This window comes from Diplotaxodon limnothrissa, linkage group LG11 (assembly GCF_057381915.1).
Source record: "Diplotaxodon limnothrissa isolate DT_005_m linkage group LG11, D_limnothrissa_male_GT1.1, whole genome shotgun sequence".
In the NCBI taxonomy this organism is placed as follows: Eukaryota; Metazoa; Chordata; class Actinopteri; order Cichliformes; family Cichlidae; genus Diplotaxodon; species Diplotaxodon limnothrissa.
In genome coordinates this window covers 23780236-23799507 of record NC_140606.1, presented here as the reverse complement: position 1 = coordinate 23799507, position 19272 = coordinate 23780236, and the positions used below count along the sequence as shown (strand labels likewise).

Genomic DNA, 19272 nt, shown 5'->3' with positions numbered 1-19272 from the left:
CAAAGTTTAAGTTGGAAGTGGACCTTACAACAAGATAACGATCCTTAATACACTGACAAATCTACAAGAGTGGTTCAAAAAAGAAGAAACGGAGGCTTACGGAATGACTTAATTAAAGCCCAGATTTGAATCCAACTGAAATGTTGTTGGGAAATCCAAAACACACAATGCATGTAAGAAAGAATGAAAAAACAAAAACAAACGTCTTGCAAGAGAAGGGAGTTTTGCATGGAAGAGTAAAAAATTGGAATTTGGTGGAATATTATGCAAGGAATCTTGCTACAGCGGACAAGGCAGCAGGATGGTGCAGTGGTTAATGCTGTTGACTCACAGCAAGGAGATTCCTGGCTTGAACCCAGCTGGGGTCTTTCTTTGAAGTTTTCATGTTCTTATGCATTTGGGGGTTTCCTCCAGGTACCAGGACTTCCCACAGCCAAAACACATATGTTTACATGTAATTGGTGGATTCAAATTGGTTGTGGCTGTGAGGCAGATGAAGTGTATGCGTGTACCTTGTAGTGTGCAGTGTGCTATAAATGCTGGTACATTTACAAGGGTGTAAATTTTTCCACAGACTGACATCTGCTAACATTTTTGTTTAGTAAAAGTTTGCAAAGCTATTATTGTGGCGTTAGAGCAGAACATGTTAAATCAAAGGTGATATATCGACCAGGATCAGATGTTTTCTTGTCTAAAAATATCAAAACAGCCATTTGTTTCCACATAAATGAATGCATGTTCAGAGTTTGACACAATTTAAAATTATTCTTCTGAATATTACTAATTGCTCTATGTCGACCCAAACAGGCTAAGTTTAAGGTGTGGACCTACAAGCATTAAAAGGCAACCCATGCAATCGTTATGTAGAAACCTGAAGCCTGCCTTGCACAAGCACTGATAATGACATTTCAGTGAACCAGGAGACACCACGTCCTTGTCAGTAAACCTTTTAAAATCAAAGGAGAAGGTACAGATGTCATAGTGATATTTGGCAACACACAAACTGCCATTCAACCTTTTTATTTCTTCATGACCAGATTGCTGCAATGTTCCTTTTATCAGATAATCAATCAGACCCCCCCCCCCCCCCCCCCCAAAAAAAAAACAACAAAACAAACAAAACACAGCGTAGACTTTATATTGCTTAAAATGCAGCAGCAAATGATAACTCTGTTAGTTGAAGCCTGGACTAACTGCCCATTTGTTTTAGAATTACTGTCTCTTTACTGCTAGTGAGCAGCCTGACATCCTCAGGCAGGAAACAGTTCCCACTTCACCATAAAGGCAACAAAGCAACTGCAGAGCTCCTAAGTTTTGGGAACAACCTTTCTGAGGAAATTTGCTAAGTATCTTTTAATCTCTTTTAAACAATTATGGCTTCCTTTAAAATGTAACATTTTTATCCGAAACTGTTGAGTTTCTGTGTTATTTCTGAAGTTGCACTGTATTAAGGATTGTTATCATTTTCCTAGGAGTTAACACTTATGGTTTTTAATCTTCTTTTGATCTCCTTTTTTCCTGGAGAAATGACTATATTTGTGCATTTATTATTTGCTTTAGAAATAAAAATGAGTTTGTCTTTAAATACCCATAAGACATTATACTGGAGGATTAATGAAATAACATGTACAAAAGGAAATGGTACTAACAAAGAAGAAACATATGAACATATAACAGAGGCAGCCATGTAAAATAGGCCTTACATGGTCTAAAAATATCACTGATATTATCATGCTGTCTAACAGATGGAGACATGCCCACCCATGGTAGTGCATGGCAGTGTCTCTAGGAGAGACGTAAGGACATGACCAAAAAAAGGTTGACAGCTATATGCTGCCCTCTGCTGGTGGGCAAAACTCTCAACAAACTAAATGTGATCATCAAAATACAGTTTATCTATTCTTGTGAACGATTTTCAAGTTTCAGCTTTTTGAATGTTGCGCGTCATGTGTGTAACAGCAGACAGTTAATGCAGGATGTATATAGGAATTTGTGACCAAACAAAACAAAACAAAACAAGAAAAAGGAGACTTGAATTATTATATATTTATTGAACAATGTTAAGCATGATAGGGCTCTCCATGTAGGAACTCTAATAATATAGTATAAAAAATTAAAAAAGTACAAATAACAAAGACAAGACAAGGCATTGTAAACAACATCCAGAATAAGAGAAAAACCCCATCTTGATGGCAGTTTTTCTCAGAATAAAGTTTTATAAAACACGTTTTTCTAATCATAATTATTACTGTTGTAGTTGCAAAATTATGCCTCAAACAGAGACTGATCGGAAGAAATCCCAACTATTGGGATGTAGCATTTCTTTTCTTCCTTTAGGGTTTTCTTTTTTTTTAGCGTATTCCAACACAAAACACTGAAAAAGTCCATATACTTGTATTCATGAAGTACAAAATATGAAATGTACAGATAAAATGTAACATAACAAAAGCAGGCCAAAAGGCCTTTTACAGTTAAAATGGCCACATATGATTCTTCAAGTTAGACTGAAATGCAAAAGTGATGACAGACGAGTGGCCGATCCGACCCCTAACCCATGCTGCCTTAGGCCTGGATTGTGCTACACAAAATAAACATCCCTGACTGAATGAGGTCAGAACAAGGGCGTGTATACTGGATGGAGTACGGTGGAAGTTGCTACATGTAAATTGTCAGCATATGTCCATTATGAAGTGCATGATATACTGAACCTAGAACATGGAGGTGGCGATACAGTTAAGTCCTTCAGAAGGCTTGACTGATGTCGTCAAGCCCGTTTAAGCTTGTCAATGTGGAAGGTGAGTTTGAGGGCAGGGCCGAGCTTCAAACCCATGTATTTCATCATCATGTCGCTACGCAGCAACAGAAGGGCTTTCCCATCAATTTCCTGTAGCAGAGGAATCAGAGGAAAAATAAACCTTTTTGTTTTTTCCTCTTTTAAACAGAGCTGCTCAAAAGTGATGAATAAAACTGACACGTTTGAAGCATTCACTATTCATTATACATTTATTCATGAATGAATGGATACGTACATGTTTTCTAAAAAGGTCAGCATGTGGGGCCAGAACTGGGTCGATATCCCTGATATACTGCATGACTTCATCTACTGTCCACAGGTTGGGATCCTGACCGCTGGGCCTGGGGCTCTCACGGAAACTACCCGGACCTGGGAGCAAATGTGCAAATACAGATTTATAAGACAGTTATTCACTGAGTAGTAAAAAGCCCAAAAAAACAAACATGTTTATCACTGTCCCAGTGCAGCGGTCTTTCGCACAGGCTCAACATCTGTTTTGACAATTGAGCTGAAATGATGGATCCTGAAAATGTAATGTACTCTTTTTTTGACAAAACTCTATTAAACTTTTTGCATTTGTGTGATTATAAATTTCAGTGTGTTTTTGGGCTACCACTACAAGGGTATTATTTTAACTCAAACACACAGGCTGCACAGGCAAACAGCAGTGAATGGAGTGTCACTGTCTACTACACATATTTCACCTACTATAAGATAACACTCAAATGCCACCATCTCTTCTTTCAACTGCTCCCTTTAGAGATCGCCACAGTGGATCCTCTGTATCACCTTATCCTTATTATCCTCCTCTGTCACACCAACCCTCTGCATGTCCTCCTTCACTATATCCACAAATCTTCTCTGTGGTCTTCCTGTTTTCCTCCTGCATGGCAGCTTCATATTCAGCATCCTTTCTCCTTTACATCAACTATCCCTCCTCTGCTCATCTCCAAAATATCTCAGTCTTGAGTCCCTTATCTCCTTACTGCTCAACCTGAGCTTCCCCTCTGATGTACTCCATTCTAACTCCCAATGAAAAACCTTCGCATCTTCAATTCTGCCACCTCCAGCTCTGTCCTCTCTTTTTGTTAGAGACTTCAAACTGCTATTAGCATTTGAATTGGGTCTTTCCAGTGAAATAAAAGTGGCATGAGTGGCATGAGTGGCACAGAGGGTAAGAAAATGCACTACTGATATCTGGCAAAGTAGCAATTTAGCCACTGAAGAGGCAGTTTCTGACCAAACTCTTCTCATGAACTCTTGAATGGACCTATACCATAGTGTAAGAGCAGCTTAAGTGCTTATTAAGGGCAAAATGCTGCTATATAAATACCACTGCAGTCACTCGTGTGTTTGGTTTCACTGATTGTCATTTTAAGGCAAATGTGAAGAGCCACTAATTACATGGCAGTGATGTAATTGCACCCGATCCTCCATCAATGATATACTCGCTCATCCAGCTCAGAGTCCCTTAGAACTCTCAGGTTAAGGTAACAAGTGAAGTAGTCAAAGGAGCTTGCAAAGAAAGGCGTCTGGACTTCTTTAAGTTACTTGAAGACGTTTCACCTCTCATCCGAGAAGCTTCTTCAGTTCTAAGGTCAAATGGTGGAGAGTCCCAGATATAAACCTAGTGGGAGTTTCCCCCCACAGAGGGACAAAAGGACCCCCTGATGATCCTCTAATCCCCTGAGCCAAGGTGTGAAACTGGGTGTGGGTCCCAATCAGCCAGAGTTTCGGGTGTGTTCATTGTGAAACCTGGCCCCACCTTATCATGCGAATTCCTGAGGTCAGATGGCCCAGGATGTGAGTGGGCGTTAAGGCGTCTGGGAAGGGATCTCAAAACTGGATTATAGATGGCAGAGAGTTGGTGTCGTAAACCCCCGCCTCTGTTCAAAGATGGTCGCTCACAGTGGACATAGATGGCTTCTTTCACTCCTCTTTCAAACCATCTGTCCTCTCTGTCCAAAATGTGAACATTGGCATCCTCGAAAGAGTGTCCTTTATCCTTAAGATGCAGATGGACTGCTGAGTCTTGTCCTGTGGAGGTGGCTCTTCTGTGTTGTGCCATGCGCTTGTGAAGTGGCTGTTTGGTCTCTCCAATGTAGAGGTCTGGGCATTCCTCGCTGCACTGTACCGCATACACCACATTGTTAAGTCTGTGTTTTGGCGTTTTGTCTTTCGGGTGAACCAGTTTTTGTCTGAGCGTGTTGCTGGGTCTGAAATACACTGGGATGTCGTGCTTGGAGAAAACTCTCCTGAGTTTTTCTGATACACCGGCTACATAGGGGATGACAATGTTGTTGCGTCTGTCTTTCTTATCCTCCCTCGCTGGTGTCTGATCTTCTTTTCTGTGCCTCTTTGCTGACTTTAAGAACGCCCATTTAGGATAGCCGCACGTTTTGAGTGCTTCCTTTACATGTGTGTGAGGTCCTTTGACTACGATGACCTGGATGACTGAGAACCTTCACAGACATAACAAGTGAAGTGTTACGTTTTCTTGTCACTGTTTGGCTGTATTGCACAAACTAGTGAAAATGACCAAGATGACCTCGACTTGAGCACAGTTTTGATGAAGACTATTGGCGATCACTGTGTTTGACTGATGCTTCAGGACGAATACTGGTTCTTGTGAATTGTGAACTGACAGACAGACAATGAATGCCTCGGCATAATATGAGCTCATCTGTCATTAGGCAATATATGCTTTAAAAAACAAACAAACAACAAACTACAACATCAGAGGTCAAAGAACTACAACTGACTTCACTTCCTGTAATGCAGACACAAAAAGGGGGTAGTTCTAAACAAGTTTTACAAGATCTGCAGCACATTTCTACTGCGCTGAAGACATTTATGTATGTGTAAGTAAAGATAAAGCAGAGAAAAATTTACATATGCACTATATGGATAACCTTGACCTTGAGAACCCATGCAATGAAGCTCTCGGTGCACTTTTTGTGCTGACATTAATGACAGAGGAGGTTTGGAACTCTGCATATAATTGACTGTTACACACATTGCTCCTAAGTCCTCAGTGATCCCGCTTGATAGCTTTACTTGTCCTGCCACTCTGAGGCTGTTCTTAAACATTTCACATTTTTTTTGCAATAACACCACTTACAACTGACAGAGGCATATCTAGCAGGGAGGCATCCTCTGACAGCACCACGCTTGAATTTAGTGAATAACCTTAGTTAAAACCAAACTTACTGGATTGCATGTCACTATATTAGCATTTGCAGAAGTAATACATTCACACTTACAGATTTGTCGAAGCTTTTCATAGATACAATGTTGTTTCTTTTCCTACCTGTAGAGTTGTTATGATGCAGCAGTTTGGAGGAGGACCTCAGGCCAGAAGTCAGTCCTGTAGAGTTTTGGGAAAGGGGGCTCTTCTTTAAGTGCTCTGATGTGGCAACACTGTTCTCCATGAAGGACTCACCTGGGAACAAAGAACACAATTATACTAGTACCTAAAAAAAAAAAAAAAGCAAAATAACAAAGAGGTCCCACAGCTAAACATCCAATGTAGTAAAAAAAAAGATAACAAGTAACAAAAAAGAGGCCCAACTGACAGCGTATTTGTCAGACACACTGCTTCGCAGCGATTTTGCAGAACCCCTCAGAGAATACCACGGTGATTTAACAGGGCTATGGCATTCTGTAAAAGTATAAGGGCACTTTGAAGGGGATATTACCCCTTTTACACATATATCTTCCAATATTACATTAACTTAATTAAAATTTAAGGAAATGGAAAGATGATTAAATGATTAACCTCCTGCCCCAGAATTTAATAGCATTCGCTCTTGAGCTCTGTTTAACTACCTCCTTTTAAATGATTACAGAAAGCTTTACTAGACAAGTCAGAGCACCCAGTTATTACAATTAAAATGTTTGACAGAAATATGATGCCGGATTCCACTTTGAATAGCCTCTGATACTAAATGAGCGGAATCCTTTGATGTCAGCTTATTTCCAGTTATTTTTGCACACAAATAAAGAACAAAGAAAAATATGATTAAAGGCATTTTACAAAAGAGAAATTTACCAGAGGCAGAACATACACACAGTGATGCGAGAAAGAAAGTTTTTGTTAACACACACCTGAATGCTACAGACAAGCAAACTGCTAAAACTTCTGCCTTCTTGCTGATGATCAATAACTCAAAGGCATTTGATTAGCAACACTTGGCTGCTACTTAGCCTCTTAATTCCTATGGATGCAGTCAGGCTCTCCTCTGAAAAGGCTCCCTCTTTTAATACACAACTGTATTTGGTACCACCGTTTAGTAAGTTAAAATGTTCAACAAAGTGTGTGCCCACAATAAAAACAAATAGGTTCACAAATAATTTTTTACTGATCAATCCTCCAAAGAAACAGCCTAATTCTTTATTAGAGTGCAAACAACTACAGTGAGAACCTTCACAGACAACTCCAAAAAATGTGGTGCGAACATTTTAAAGCACGACTTTAAAGCCTAATATGGCTTTTTTCCCCTTTTTTCCTGAATAGTTGATACTACCTGTGTATCTATTATTTTCCTTAATTTCTGTTTGTCACCATGATGAATGCTAACATTAAACATGGTCAAACGTGGCCATGGCTTCACTTTGAACACACTGTTTCACACAGTTTTTTGCACTCTTTGATACTTGTGATGTCAAAGAGAGGAGATCTTAATAGCACACGGCTCTGGCTTACTGTACACCAGCCCCATCGACCTGCTATTCAAACCTTTTATTTGTAAAAGGCAGCCGACTTACAGAAGAAATTTGGCTTAAAGGGACACAAGCTACAAGGGCTTGTCTGAGATAGTACAGCTCTGTAGTTGATCCACTAAGGGCCGGTATAGTCCAAATTCAATAATAAAAGTATGGAGCAAATTAGCATGAGCCTCCTAAAGAGCAAGTAGATGAAAGTTAAATTATGCTTTTTGAGAAGCGATAAAAACATAATAATCTAATCTAAAATTATAATGATAAATCATTAATCATATATATACACAAACACACGCTGCTGTGAGGAAGCATGCACACTTGGTACCTATGCAGTGTGGTGGTCATTATTTAATGATCAACTTTATGTCAGTTAAAATGCAGTGCACACTGCAAACACCTCTATGCCTTATAAAGATCTCTCTCTCTATCTTTTTAAGAGATATATAATATATACAATAATATATACAGTTTTGTAAACTACGTACAAATTTACGTCACATTGTTCATTTCAGGTAGCTTTACATTCAGCACTGGCACATTTCACCATTTAAGCATTGAGTTATAATGGGAAGAAAAACTGACACAAGGGGGAGCACCAATATTACTTTACAGCAGCCACACAGAAAAGAGATTTTTTTTAACCAGCCTCATGATCTGGTGATCAGCCAATGCCAGCCCAGTACTGAGCTGATCAGTTATTTTAAAATGCCATTTAATGATCTACCAATACATATGTCACCTGACTAATAATATCACAGACTTTCATGGATAGACTAATATATATATTTTCCCTAGCTCTAAATAAAAGCAAAACAAATTCTATATGAATGGTAGTATGAGTAATAAGAACAGATTATGAATGGATGAAACAGATTACCATCAGTGGAGTGCCGTGGGATTTTTGGCAGTTTCGGAGACAGAGGATTGGTGAAGTCCTGAAGGAACCGCTTTGTGCTTCGTACTGGGACCGCTTTCAGACTGTCTCCAAAACTTCTCCTCTCTAAAAGAAGCACACATGGGTTGAAGAACAGCTGGAGGCTATTGTTCCATGTTAACTAAAAATCAAGAAGCTGGATGTGACAAAGATGCAACTCAGTGTACCAGAGCAGTGATATTTTAGATCTCTAACAATTACGCTGAATGTGTGTTACATAATTATCCTTCGTTTTAAGAAAAAAAAGAGAGCATATTTTAGGCCACATTGCCCAACCCTAGTTCTCTTCACTACCCCTGTCTTTGCAATTTCAACACATTACTTGCTTTCCACAATACAGCAAATAAGGATTCATTTTCTAGAAGCATATTGCCAACATCTCTGCATAAATAAGGCAGACACATAATAGTCTGCTGTTTCCTCTCACCTAAACCACTTAGAAAACGGTCTAAACCAGTCGTTTCCTACTAAGCTTAGCATATTTTTCCACCTGACACAAGAGCCCAATGACTATTATAAAACTTTAGCTGCCTTTTCATTAAATGTAGTAAAAGTGAGCAGAGTCTTTGACACTGGTACTTTTCAATGTAAGAGCATGGTTCTAACAGCTATGTTAAAATAAATTAACACTGTACACGTGAACACAGAGTGGGCAAACAGCGACCCTGACCTGTAGTGTACGTGTGACTGTCGTAGTGAAGACCGCCTCTGGCTACAGGCTGGCTGCCAAACAAAGGATCGCAGTGCAGGTTGTGGCAAAGTTTTTCCAGGAAGCGGAGGACATAGGTGACACTGCTGACAGTTGGCAGGGTCAAGGTGTGCTGCTGCTGGTCAAAAAAGGCTGGAAAAGACATGGTGGATATTAATTCAGCTGCTTCATTCAAGTGTAATTCAATAAACAGGCTGTGTTACAGATGTGAGTGAGCTTTCATGAATAAACAAAATTCGACCCACACAATCTGTGTAACATAACTCAAACAACAACAATAGAATCAGCCAAGTGGTTTGTTTTATTTTTTCGTACTTTGTTGGTTCTTGATGTTCTCGTGGATAAGTGAGCATTGCCACAGTAAATTCATAAGCACTAAATCAAAGAGAAGAAAGGGTGAAGAAAGTGAATTTGCTTTCAAATTAGACCAATGCACACCTGAAATGACTTCTCCTCCTTGTCCAGATTTCAGGCAGGAGAAGACTGTGCCCTGGTTGTGAGCAGAGTCCACACAAGCTTGGACACACTGCTGAAGCACCGACGAGGCTCGGCCTGGCCCAAAGTGGTCTGGCAGCTGTTGGATACGCCGCTGGTCTAAATGGGGTCCCATCTTGCCGTACTTGTTTAGGTACACACAAACTAAAAGGCGAAAGGTATATGACCTTAAATGACACTGAATGAAAAAGTTGATGCAAAAAACCCCAAAAAGCAATGTGCATTATGTGTAGGCCTGTGGACGCTGTGTACCTGTGGGAGCCTGTAGTGCAGAATTAGGGATGGTAGCATTGTCCAGGGGCACAGTGCTGGTGTCAGGCTCTGGGGTACTGCTGGTGGGAGACGTGGGGACTGGATTAGGTACCACTCGTGGTTTTCTCTGTATGCAAATACACAAATTCAGAGCCATCAGTACATATATTTAGAAAAGCAAATAAAAGAACTGAGCTAAGTACATTTCTGTAAATGGTAATGGAAAACTAAACAAACATACAAACCGGATGCTGCAAACACTACCAATGACTGAGCACTGTGGTTTTGCAACTGTTTGCGCTTAATAAATGGATACCAGCTCAGTCCATCTTACCCAAAAACAACTATATCGTTTATAAAGACATAAATATGATGAAACCAAGGCTTTAAAAATTTTTTTATAGCATGTATGTTACAAATGAGCAGGCATGTTTAACTAGCTAGGAAACTTATGATAACAGAAACAGGAACGGGCTTTGTCAGATCAGAGGGTTAACTAAGGCTACGTTCACACTGCAGGTGTTAATGCTCAATTCCGATTTTTTGATCAAATCCGATTTTTTTGTCTGCTCGTTCACACTACAAATAAAATGCGACAGCAAACGCTCTCTAGTGTGAACGCTCAAAGCGGCCCGCATGCGCAAAAGAAGACGTCACACACAACGCGCTCTGTTTAGACCCAGAGCAAACAATATGGTTTGACTGATGGCCTTAATATAAAGACTTCGGACTTTAAGTTTCCCAATTTTTGCTTTAAGTTATTTTGTTATTTACATAATAATGTAAATAACCTAATAATTATCCTTATTGCTGTTTTAGAGAGGAGCGGTGCTTCAAAGGATAGCTGCAGATTTCTGTCAGAATCTGCAGATTATACAGTACAAATAAAATGTTCATGTTTCTCCAACGTTGTCTTCCCAGCAGTTTCACTGGATGGCCAGGAAGCGTTCGCGATGTCTTCTCGGGCGCTTCTCCGGCGCTGATAATTGACGTCTGTCTTGTGTCAGTGACGTAAAAGACGGATTTAATGCGACATGACCGTTCAAACAGCAGTCGCTTTCTAAAACATCGGATATGTATCGGATTCAGTACCACATCGGATTTGTGCCGTTCACACTGTCATACCATGATCGGATATGGGTCGCATAGGGTCAAAAAAAAATCGGATTTGATGCGCTTTCGCCTGCAGTGTGAACGTAGCCTAACAGGTTAGTTTCTGGCTAAATAACTTAATAATCCAAATATAGTCAAAAAACACTGGACAAGCCTCCAATGATTTGCACTCCAAGAATTATACTGCAGAAGTTTCCCTTTTCACATTTTCATCAGCATTTCTCAAGCAGGCAGCTGTTTATGTGACATGAAGTTGTCTAATGACAGCTGGGGTTCTTTTGTACTGGACAGTTACCTTGCTGCCAGGTTTCGGCCCTCTTTTCTTTGGGATCTTGATAGGTTCTGCCTGAGTCTGACCCTGCTGCAAAGTTATCCTCTGCGCCCAGTTGGCGGGCAGTCTGCCCCTGGTTCGCCCTGGGCCTGTCACGGGCCGCCCTGGCCCAGCCATGGAATCCTCTAGCCAGCTAGCTCTCTTTGCCCACCCCAGCTGCAAACAAAGAGCAAAGGACACACAGTCAAATAGGGATGCCTCTTTTTTTAATAATGCCCCTCAAACACAAAACAACTAATCTGGGATGCCATTGTGAGCAGTCTCATAGTTTAATGTAAAGGTTGGTTAAAAATTCACTTACCCGTTACTTCTTTTATTAACAGGCTATAGAAATTCTTTCTACCACTTGGAATTCAATTGAAAGATTCAACAGCAACACGTTGTCTCAGAAACACTGTCCCTGCTACACCGGACAGAAACTATTTGTATACTATATGTAAGTGTCATAACTGCTTCACTATCACACAAAAGTAAAAAACTGTTTTTTCATGCCCACCTTACTGCCTGGTTTTGGTCCTCTCTTCTTGGGAATTTTGACGGGTTCCTGGACTTTTTCTGGCTGGATGCTCTGTGGTCCCAGTGTAGAGCCCTTCTGATTCCAGTGCCCTGTCACTTTGGTTTTCCTGCGGCCTGGCTTGCGTCCTCTCTGGCCTGGAGGCCTGCCCACCGTGGGGCTGGGATGCATGACTGGGCTCTCCACACTTCCGTCTGTCAATGCTCCAAGGCTTTTGGGCAGCACCACTGTAAGCGTAAAGAGAGAAAAGAAAATGGGAGAAGTTGAAAAGCTGCTTGGTATCGGCAGCAAAATTAATTAAGAGTTATTGCTCTGTGCCTCTCAGTTAGGTATTCACATCTTCCATATTCAGCCTACAATTTAGAAGTCTAAATCTAGAACGCCTTTTGTGGTTATGTTATGTGAACAACAAGGGCAACGTGTTCAGTCACAATCCTAAATCAACTTCACCAAACACCTGCTGTGCAATATGCACACAACATTGCCACATTGCAGAATGAGTCATGTGCTTGATGCATTCAAGTAGCCTTTGTGCTGTTGGCTGCAATGTCCTCACATGCTTCAAATTGAAGCCAAATAAGAAGCTGGCTGAGTCACGCACAGACATTAAGTACTCTCTGTGCATGGGGAAGGTACTTGGTTTTCTGATCTCTACTCTAAGACTTTCTGAAAAGCTAAAGGTAAAGCGTGTTATCTTCAATGGATGACAAAATCCAGATTGTTTACAACATCTGAACTTCTCTCAGTGGCACTAAAGCCAAGAAGGTCAAACTTTCTTAGCAACAAAATAGTTCTTTCTCAAACTATGTCCTTCAGTTATAAGCCCAAGGACACCACAGTGCAGTTCTCACACTCAAGCACTTTTTACAGTCTTAGGGAACAGGTAGCGAGCAAAAAAAAAGAAGAAAAAGAGAAGAGTGGTCGCATCAAAAAGTTCCCTTTTTAAGACTGAATTTAAACTTTCAGTCATTTTTTTCCACACACAAACAAAATCAAAACTGCTGAGAAACTGACAGCAATTTGACTTTGCACTCTTTTCCAGTACGGCATCACCACTGAGTGGTAACCAAGCCTCTAATAACATTAAGCCACAGAAGAAGGAATACACACTCTTTTTGTTTGGTGCTCAAGGGCTGAGAAATTATTTTTGAACTGACTAATAAACAATCTACCAAAGATCCGGCTCATTCTTTGATCATGCCATAACTCTAAACCAAGTTCAATAAAATTCAGTGTGGCAGATTGCATAACTGTGTTGAAAGTCAAACAGAGACTTATTTTTAAATTTACATTTATTTTATATAAAGTATTTCCTGGGAAAATAACCAAGTCTGCGGATATGTTTAATAAAAGTGCTAATTCTGTTTATTAAACAAAATTAATTTTCATTTCATTGGTGTAGTGGAGTAGTATTTGATATGCCTCAAAATCTGATCAGATACAAATGATCTCTTTAGGCAGATCCCACTAAAAGTACAGGCAAGTAAAGTATATGCATCAATTTGGTGTTACATCATATATAACATAATGAAATCACACAATCAGGCGTTATCTTTGTAAACTGTTATCCACTGTACGCCGCAAAATGAAGATCAAGAAAAAGCAAAAGAAAGACTAAAAGCTATCAGGTAGCAAGTGAAAGAAGAAAAATAAGCAGTTGTTAAAGACAGAGGTTACGAAAGTTGGTTACCTCTTCTTCTACCTTTAAGACTCTGCTGGCCAGAAAAAAACAAGAAGCAACATAGAAAAAGCACAAGAATTAAAACGCAAATGAAGAAGCAAGCTGCTGCAAAAATGTATCTCCAGAATATGAACACACGGCCCTTCACTCCTGAATGTGAAGCACTTCTGAAATCACGTAATCCCCAGAGAACAGGCGCATGTTAAAAAACATTAACAGAGGGTCTCTACTAAACACAAGAAAACAACCAAGCAGTCCGTGTACTTTACATAAGCCATTACAGCTGGCAAAACTTCAAGAATGTGTGCATGCAAAAACAACCGCACAGAAAAACAGAGCCACAGTATAGTCGGAATATCTGGCTTCATATGCACCTGCGATTTAAAACACGCTTTCACACACACTGCACAACCTAAAGTGCGCTGGTATTCATCCTGGATCAGCTGGGGACAGATTTACGAGAGGAGCGGCCACATTCATTAACACAGGTCTTGGCCAGCGGGGCTGTATTTATTAAACACGTTCACACAAACAGACCAATCAATGCAACACACAGTCTGCAGACTACTGCTACGTTTCACAGAGAAGTCACAGAGAAGCTAAAGAGAAAAAAAGAGGGAAGGAAAACAAACAAAAAAAAACAAGACAGCTGATTGATCCTAAACAGATTGAACAAATCCTAGATAATATGTTTAACGGTGTAAAGAGATTGAGGTTACAATCAATTGCACTGCTTGTAAATACAGCCAAGCAAGCGCTTAACAAGCAAACCCTTGTTTTTTTTCTTTATCCCATGAGTGCACTGAGTTCACCGAGTTCATAAAGCCACCACTACCAGCTTCATATTACAGCAACATAACTTCTCAAGCGCTTTTGATCTAACGCTCGCTCTATGGCTGCATTTCAGTAATTTCATTCATTTACTCACCGTCTGTCTCAAACGAAAGTCAAAAGTGTCTGATTGTCAGCACAGCTGTCCTCAAATTCACCCTCTCCTCCTGCCCTGTCCTCCTCTCCCACTCTTCCTCTGACTCCTCCTTTTCTCCCTTTTTCCTCCCTTCTCTTCTTTTCTCCTCCCACATGTACTGACAATGTAAACAATCCACTTTTCACAGCATATGTCTGTCCTTTCTCTTGATTTCTGCCTCTTTAATCTTTCCAAGGTGTCTAATCAGACTTCGACAGCCAGTGTGCCAATGAGAGGCCTGTGGAGGGGCACACAGACTCATTTCACTCGCGTCATGCCCTGATTCTGCTAACTGGGCAAGTGCCAGGCCTACATAAAACACTAGCAGGCTACAAAGACATATCCTCCATTTCCCTCCCTCAATCGGCTCCTTCACATATTGTGGATTCTACACACGAGGACAGCTGACCCTGTGGCTGATAACCCTTGTAAGCAACTTCTACCTTCTGTGGTTCTTCTGTAACACATTTCCAGCTTTGAGTCTGGCTTTTATTCCTGATGTTAAACAAGTTAAGACAGCTACAATGTCTGAAATATAACTGCTTTACAAGAGCAATGATTTTTTACCACAAGTCACAAAGGAAGCAATATATCACAAAGAACTGCTGCATTGTAAACAGTCTTCTAAAAGAGAAGTAAAAACCGCAGGCATGCCTACTTCAACATTTACAAACCAAACTGAATACAAATAGACACTGAGAGCCAACTTTGCACTTAAAAAACCCCATGCAAATAGGAAGGAAATTTTTAACAACACTTTAACCATATGCAGTGTAAATGTGGACATACAGCAGATGGACAAAATAAAAGCAGAAATCTCATAGTGTAGTGAAATCTAATCCATGAGTCAGGAATAAATAATGCCTTTATCAGGAGTTATAATTTTTTTCCAGACTTAGCCACAGATGTGTTGATGAACTAAGTTGATATCCATATAATTTCTGCACATAAAAAAACCTTTTAAAGTAAAATAATGCAATTTGAACACCCAGCCGTGATTATTTTCATTTTATTTTGGAATTACAATTTTGGTGTTACAATGCAAAGATAATCAGAACCTCTAAGGAAGTAAAAGCCGTTTTTGGAGTAGAGCCGGCAAAAGCTTTGTCTGCCGTCATTCTCCAAAGCTTCTGTGCAATCCCTAGAGGCCCCATCTGTACCCGTCAACCTCACATGCACCAGGTAGGGACTAGCAGTTGCTCTTGCATGACAAGCTTTGCAGTCAAAAACACCCTTTAGTCCAGGACCAGGGCTGCCCATTCGATAACTAATTTTAATCTTGATTGTGACGTTAGCTTCCCACATGTAAATGGACATTAACCAAGAAAGAAAGCAGCAAATGCTGTACAACACAACTATATTATTCAACCACCTGAAAACAAGACAAACTGCAGTATAATTAATGCATGAAGGACTAGAGAAACAATGCAATGATTATTAAAATCAATCATCCAACATCAGACAGCACATGCGTACTAGGTGTCACTAAGATGCACTAGAATCACTGACACTGTCTCCAAAGATATGTGTCCAAAATATGTGGCGAGTAGAGAAAGGTTTCAGGAAAATAGTCAAATTACTGGACAAAAGATATATTATCAAAGTGAAAATACCTGCATTATGTGCAAAACATTACAGGGGAAATTTAGAGGAACACAAGGCTACTAAGTACTATGAGTTTAATTCACATCCATTTTGTAGATACAATGAAAGGTGTGATAGACTTTATATTTAGTTTCTAGGAAGTGCACTTTGATCAGGTAAAAAAAACCCCCAGAACCTATTTCAAAACCTTATTTAATTAAAATTAAATAATTTAATCTGCAACCCTACAGGAAATGATACTAGAAAATAGGGCTGGGCAATATGGCCTAAAATCCATATCGCAATATAATTTGAAGCACATGCGGTAACGATATATATCGCGATATATTCTTTTCTTCTGTATAACGTATTTTCCACACTATAAGGCACACTTAAAATCCTTTAATTTTCTCAAAAATCGAGAGTGTGCCTTATGTATGAATTCTGGTTGTGCTTACTGACCTTGAACTGATTTGGGCGTGCAGAAATCTGTTAAAAATGTTTTAGTACAACTTTGGTAAGCCGCACTGCTTGATGGATTGTCAGAGCATTACGGCTGCCGTAGTGAGGAGCTTCACGGAGTAATCTGGGTCCAAAACTCTGTCCATTTCAGGTCCCAAAGTCAAACGAACACTGAGAGTTAAAAACGGTCTAAATTCTTTCACCTTTAATAAAATCAGCACCGTTGCTGCTTTACCAAGTGTAACAATTAAGTTTAACATCCAAGCATCCATGAAAACAGAATTTATTAAATTTAACGGAGTTACAAGTTAACAGGAAGTTAGCTCGCTAGTTTCCACCTAAACATGACATACCATGTTCTGACTGAGAGATTTCTGAAACTAATTAAAACGTACAGCTCTGCTACCACTTCCAACATAAATGAAGAGAGAAAACTAAACAGCAGTGGCGTTTGCAGGGTTACTGAAGTTAGACTATCTGGTATATAATGTTTTGCTACGTGATTGCTAGCGACACAGCTATGTTAGCATAACATTAGCACAGTGAAGCTGGAGGATGAACGTCAACTAGGGCTGGGCGATATGACCCAAAATTCATATCTCGATATTTTTTAGCTGGATGGCGATATAAGATATATATCTCGATATTTTTTTTTTAAAGCCATAAGTTAAGAACAAAAAGAGAGTTCTTAGTCACACTGTGTCCCAGATGTCACACGGGCACTTTTATTTACATACAGCGTAGATGTACATGAAGAAATTACTCAAAAATAAATTATCAGCATTTATTAAATAATCATGGTCCATAAATAAAAGAAAACAATGTTGTTTTTGTGCATAACAAAAAGCTCACAATTGTGCAGTCAAAATGTAAACTAATAGACGCTGAGCATAATAACAAAGAGACAGATTTCACAGCTGCACCACGTCTCTGAACAGGTGCCATTTGTGGTCCTTATACACACACAGTACGGTAATATTACGTTGAAGCACAGTACGTATCACTCCGCGAGGCTCCTCCCCGGTAGCCGTAATCCTCCGACAATCCATCAAGCGGTGCAGCTCCGTAGCTTAGCAAAGTCATATTAAAACATTTTTTGACAGATTGATGAGCGCTGTGTACCACATAAAATCGGTTCGCGGTCAGTAAGCACAACCAGAATTAATACATAAGGCGCACTGTCGAGTTTTGAGAAAATGAAAGGATTTTAGGCCGTGCAGCCCCTCCGGGCTGCATGTCGTTAGCGCGGTTAGCTCGTTAGCGCAGTTAGCTCGCTAACACGTTGACGCCGTCCAGCCCCACGCACGGGGCGATCCGCAGTAACTCGATAACTGAGATTTTCCGCTTTCATCTTGTCATTGCCTGCAGGTGAAGCTATGGGGGAGGAGGAGTTGTGTTCAGTGAAGGAGAGGCGAGGCCGAGTAACGTTGCGTAGAGACAAAAGTGGACGAAAGAGAGGCAAACCTGCGGCTCCACAAGTATAATTATAACGTAACATAGACTATATCGATATAAATGATATTGTCACATCTTATATCTCGTATGAAAATATATCGATATTTTTAAAAAACTCGACATATCGCCCAGCCCTAACGTCACACCACAGCCGCCCTATCACATGACGCATACTGCTCCAACGTGCTAAGGTCACGAGCTGGGTTTTGTGAGGCGCTTTTGTGATATTTAATGGATCGGATTACATTTTTTATTTCTCTCTGATATCCGATCCAGTAATTTAGGTCAGTATCAGACCGATACCGATACGTAATATCGGATCGGTCTATCCCTAATAGATACCATTAGTTATTTTCAATGATGGAACACTTGCTCAGGATAGAGATAACTCAAGCTCTGATCACCGTTTTAGAAGATCACCAATATTATAGTACATGCCAAACTTTAAAGCCACTATACTGCAGCAGAAATAGAAAGAAGACTTAGACGCAAAATACAGAGAAAGTCAAACTCAAGTTATATACACTCTTAGCTATCACCGTATTTATGAGGTTCATACCTTTCGTGCCAGGTGGCTGAAGATTGTCTCCAGTGAGGGCGCACCAGCCAACAGGGAAGATGTCCCTTGAGTCATAGCGGCAGTAGTAATCAAAGGCTCCTCGCCAGCCATCAAAGGTGACCAGCACCTCAACACCACGCAATGCACCTACTGTCGCTGGGCAGATAAAGTGGGGATTTTTCCGGTCTACAGCCTCCAGCTTCATCCCCACTTGGAAGGAGTTCTGCTCTGGGGCGGGAGGCTCCTGCTGGGGAATATGGAGTGAAAGAAAAGGGTCAAATATGGTAGTTATCAAACAGTCAAACCATGTGATAGATGTTCTTATTGTGTCATACATCAGAAGAGTTGGCCATCTTTGTGAATGCTGAGCTTTTTGAGCTTGTGAGCCTTGTACAGGTACCTTGTGAAAGATGCGAGAGGGAGCCATCTCTGCTCCATTTAGTGTTTTCAGAAGGAACATGGGCCAGGAGGACGCATTGAGTCGAAAACCTGAATAAGGACACAAATATTCTCATTACGACACCAGCTTCAAAATGAAAAGGTTGAATCACCATGAATCAAACAATGAATCATGAAATTATTAATTAAATTAAGCAAGTGTGAAAAGAATCATTCATTATGATCAAGGATAATCACTACGAAAGTAGTAGGCAGTGTTAATTTTGACAGCAAATTTTGATTCAGTTTTAGTCATGGTCTT

At 40.2% G+C, this 19272-nt stretch overlaps 1 protein-coding gene across 1 annotated transcript in view; it reads right to left on the bottom strand.

Annotated features, from left to right (window-relative positions):
- Positions 1–2229: 2229 nt before the first annotated feature.
- LOC146622770 (polycomb protein SCMH1) overlaps positions 2230–19272 on the bottom strand; it is a 25055-nt gene continuing 8012 nt past the window's right edge. Inside the window, exons 7-17 of the mRNA XM_085366401.1 lie at positions 18973–19061; positions 18573–18816; positions 11847–12091; positions 11315–11506; positions 9907–10033; positions 9598–9798; positions 9121–9291; positions 8394–8516; positions 6105–6236; positions 3030–3163; positions 2230–2884 (exon numbers count right to left, since the gene is read on the bottom strand). Coding sequence (XP_085222527.1) covers positions 2765–2884; positions 3030–3163; positions 6105–6236; positions 8394–8516; positions 9121–9291; positions 9598–9798; positions 9907–10033; positions 11315–11506; positions 11847–12091; positions 18573–18816; positions 18973–19061 — 1778 coding nt within the window. The 3' untranslated portion in view covers positions 2230–2764. The remainder of the gene's footprint in view (positions 2885–3029; positions 3164–6104; positions 6237–8393; positions 8517–9120; positions 9292–9597; positions 9799–9906; positions 10034–11314; positions 11507–11846; positions 12092–18572; positions 18817–18972; positions 19062–19272) is intronic.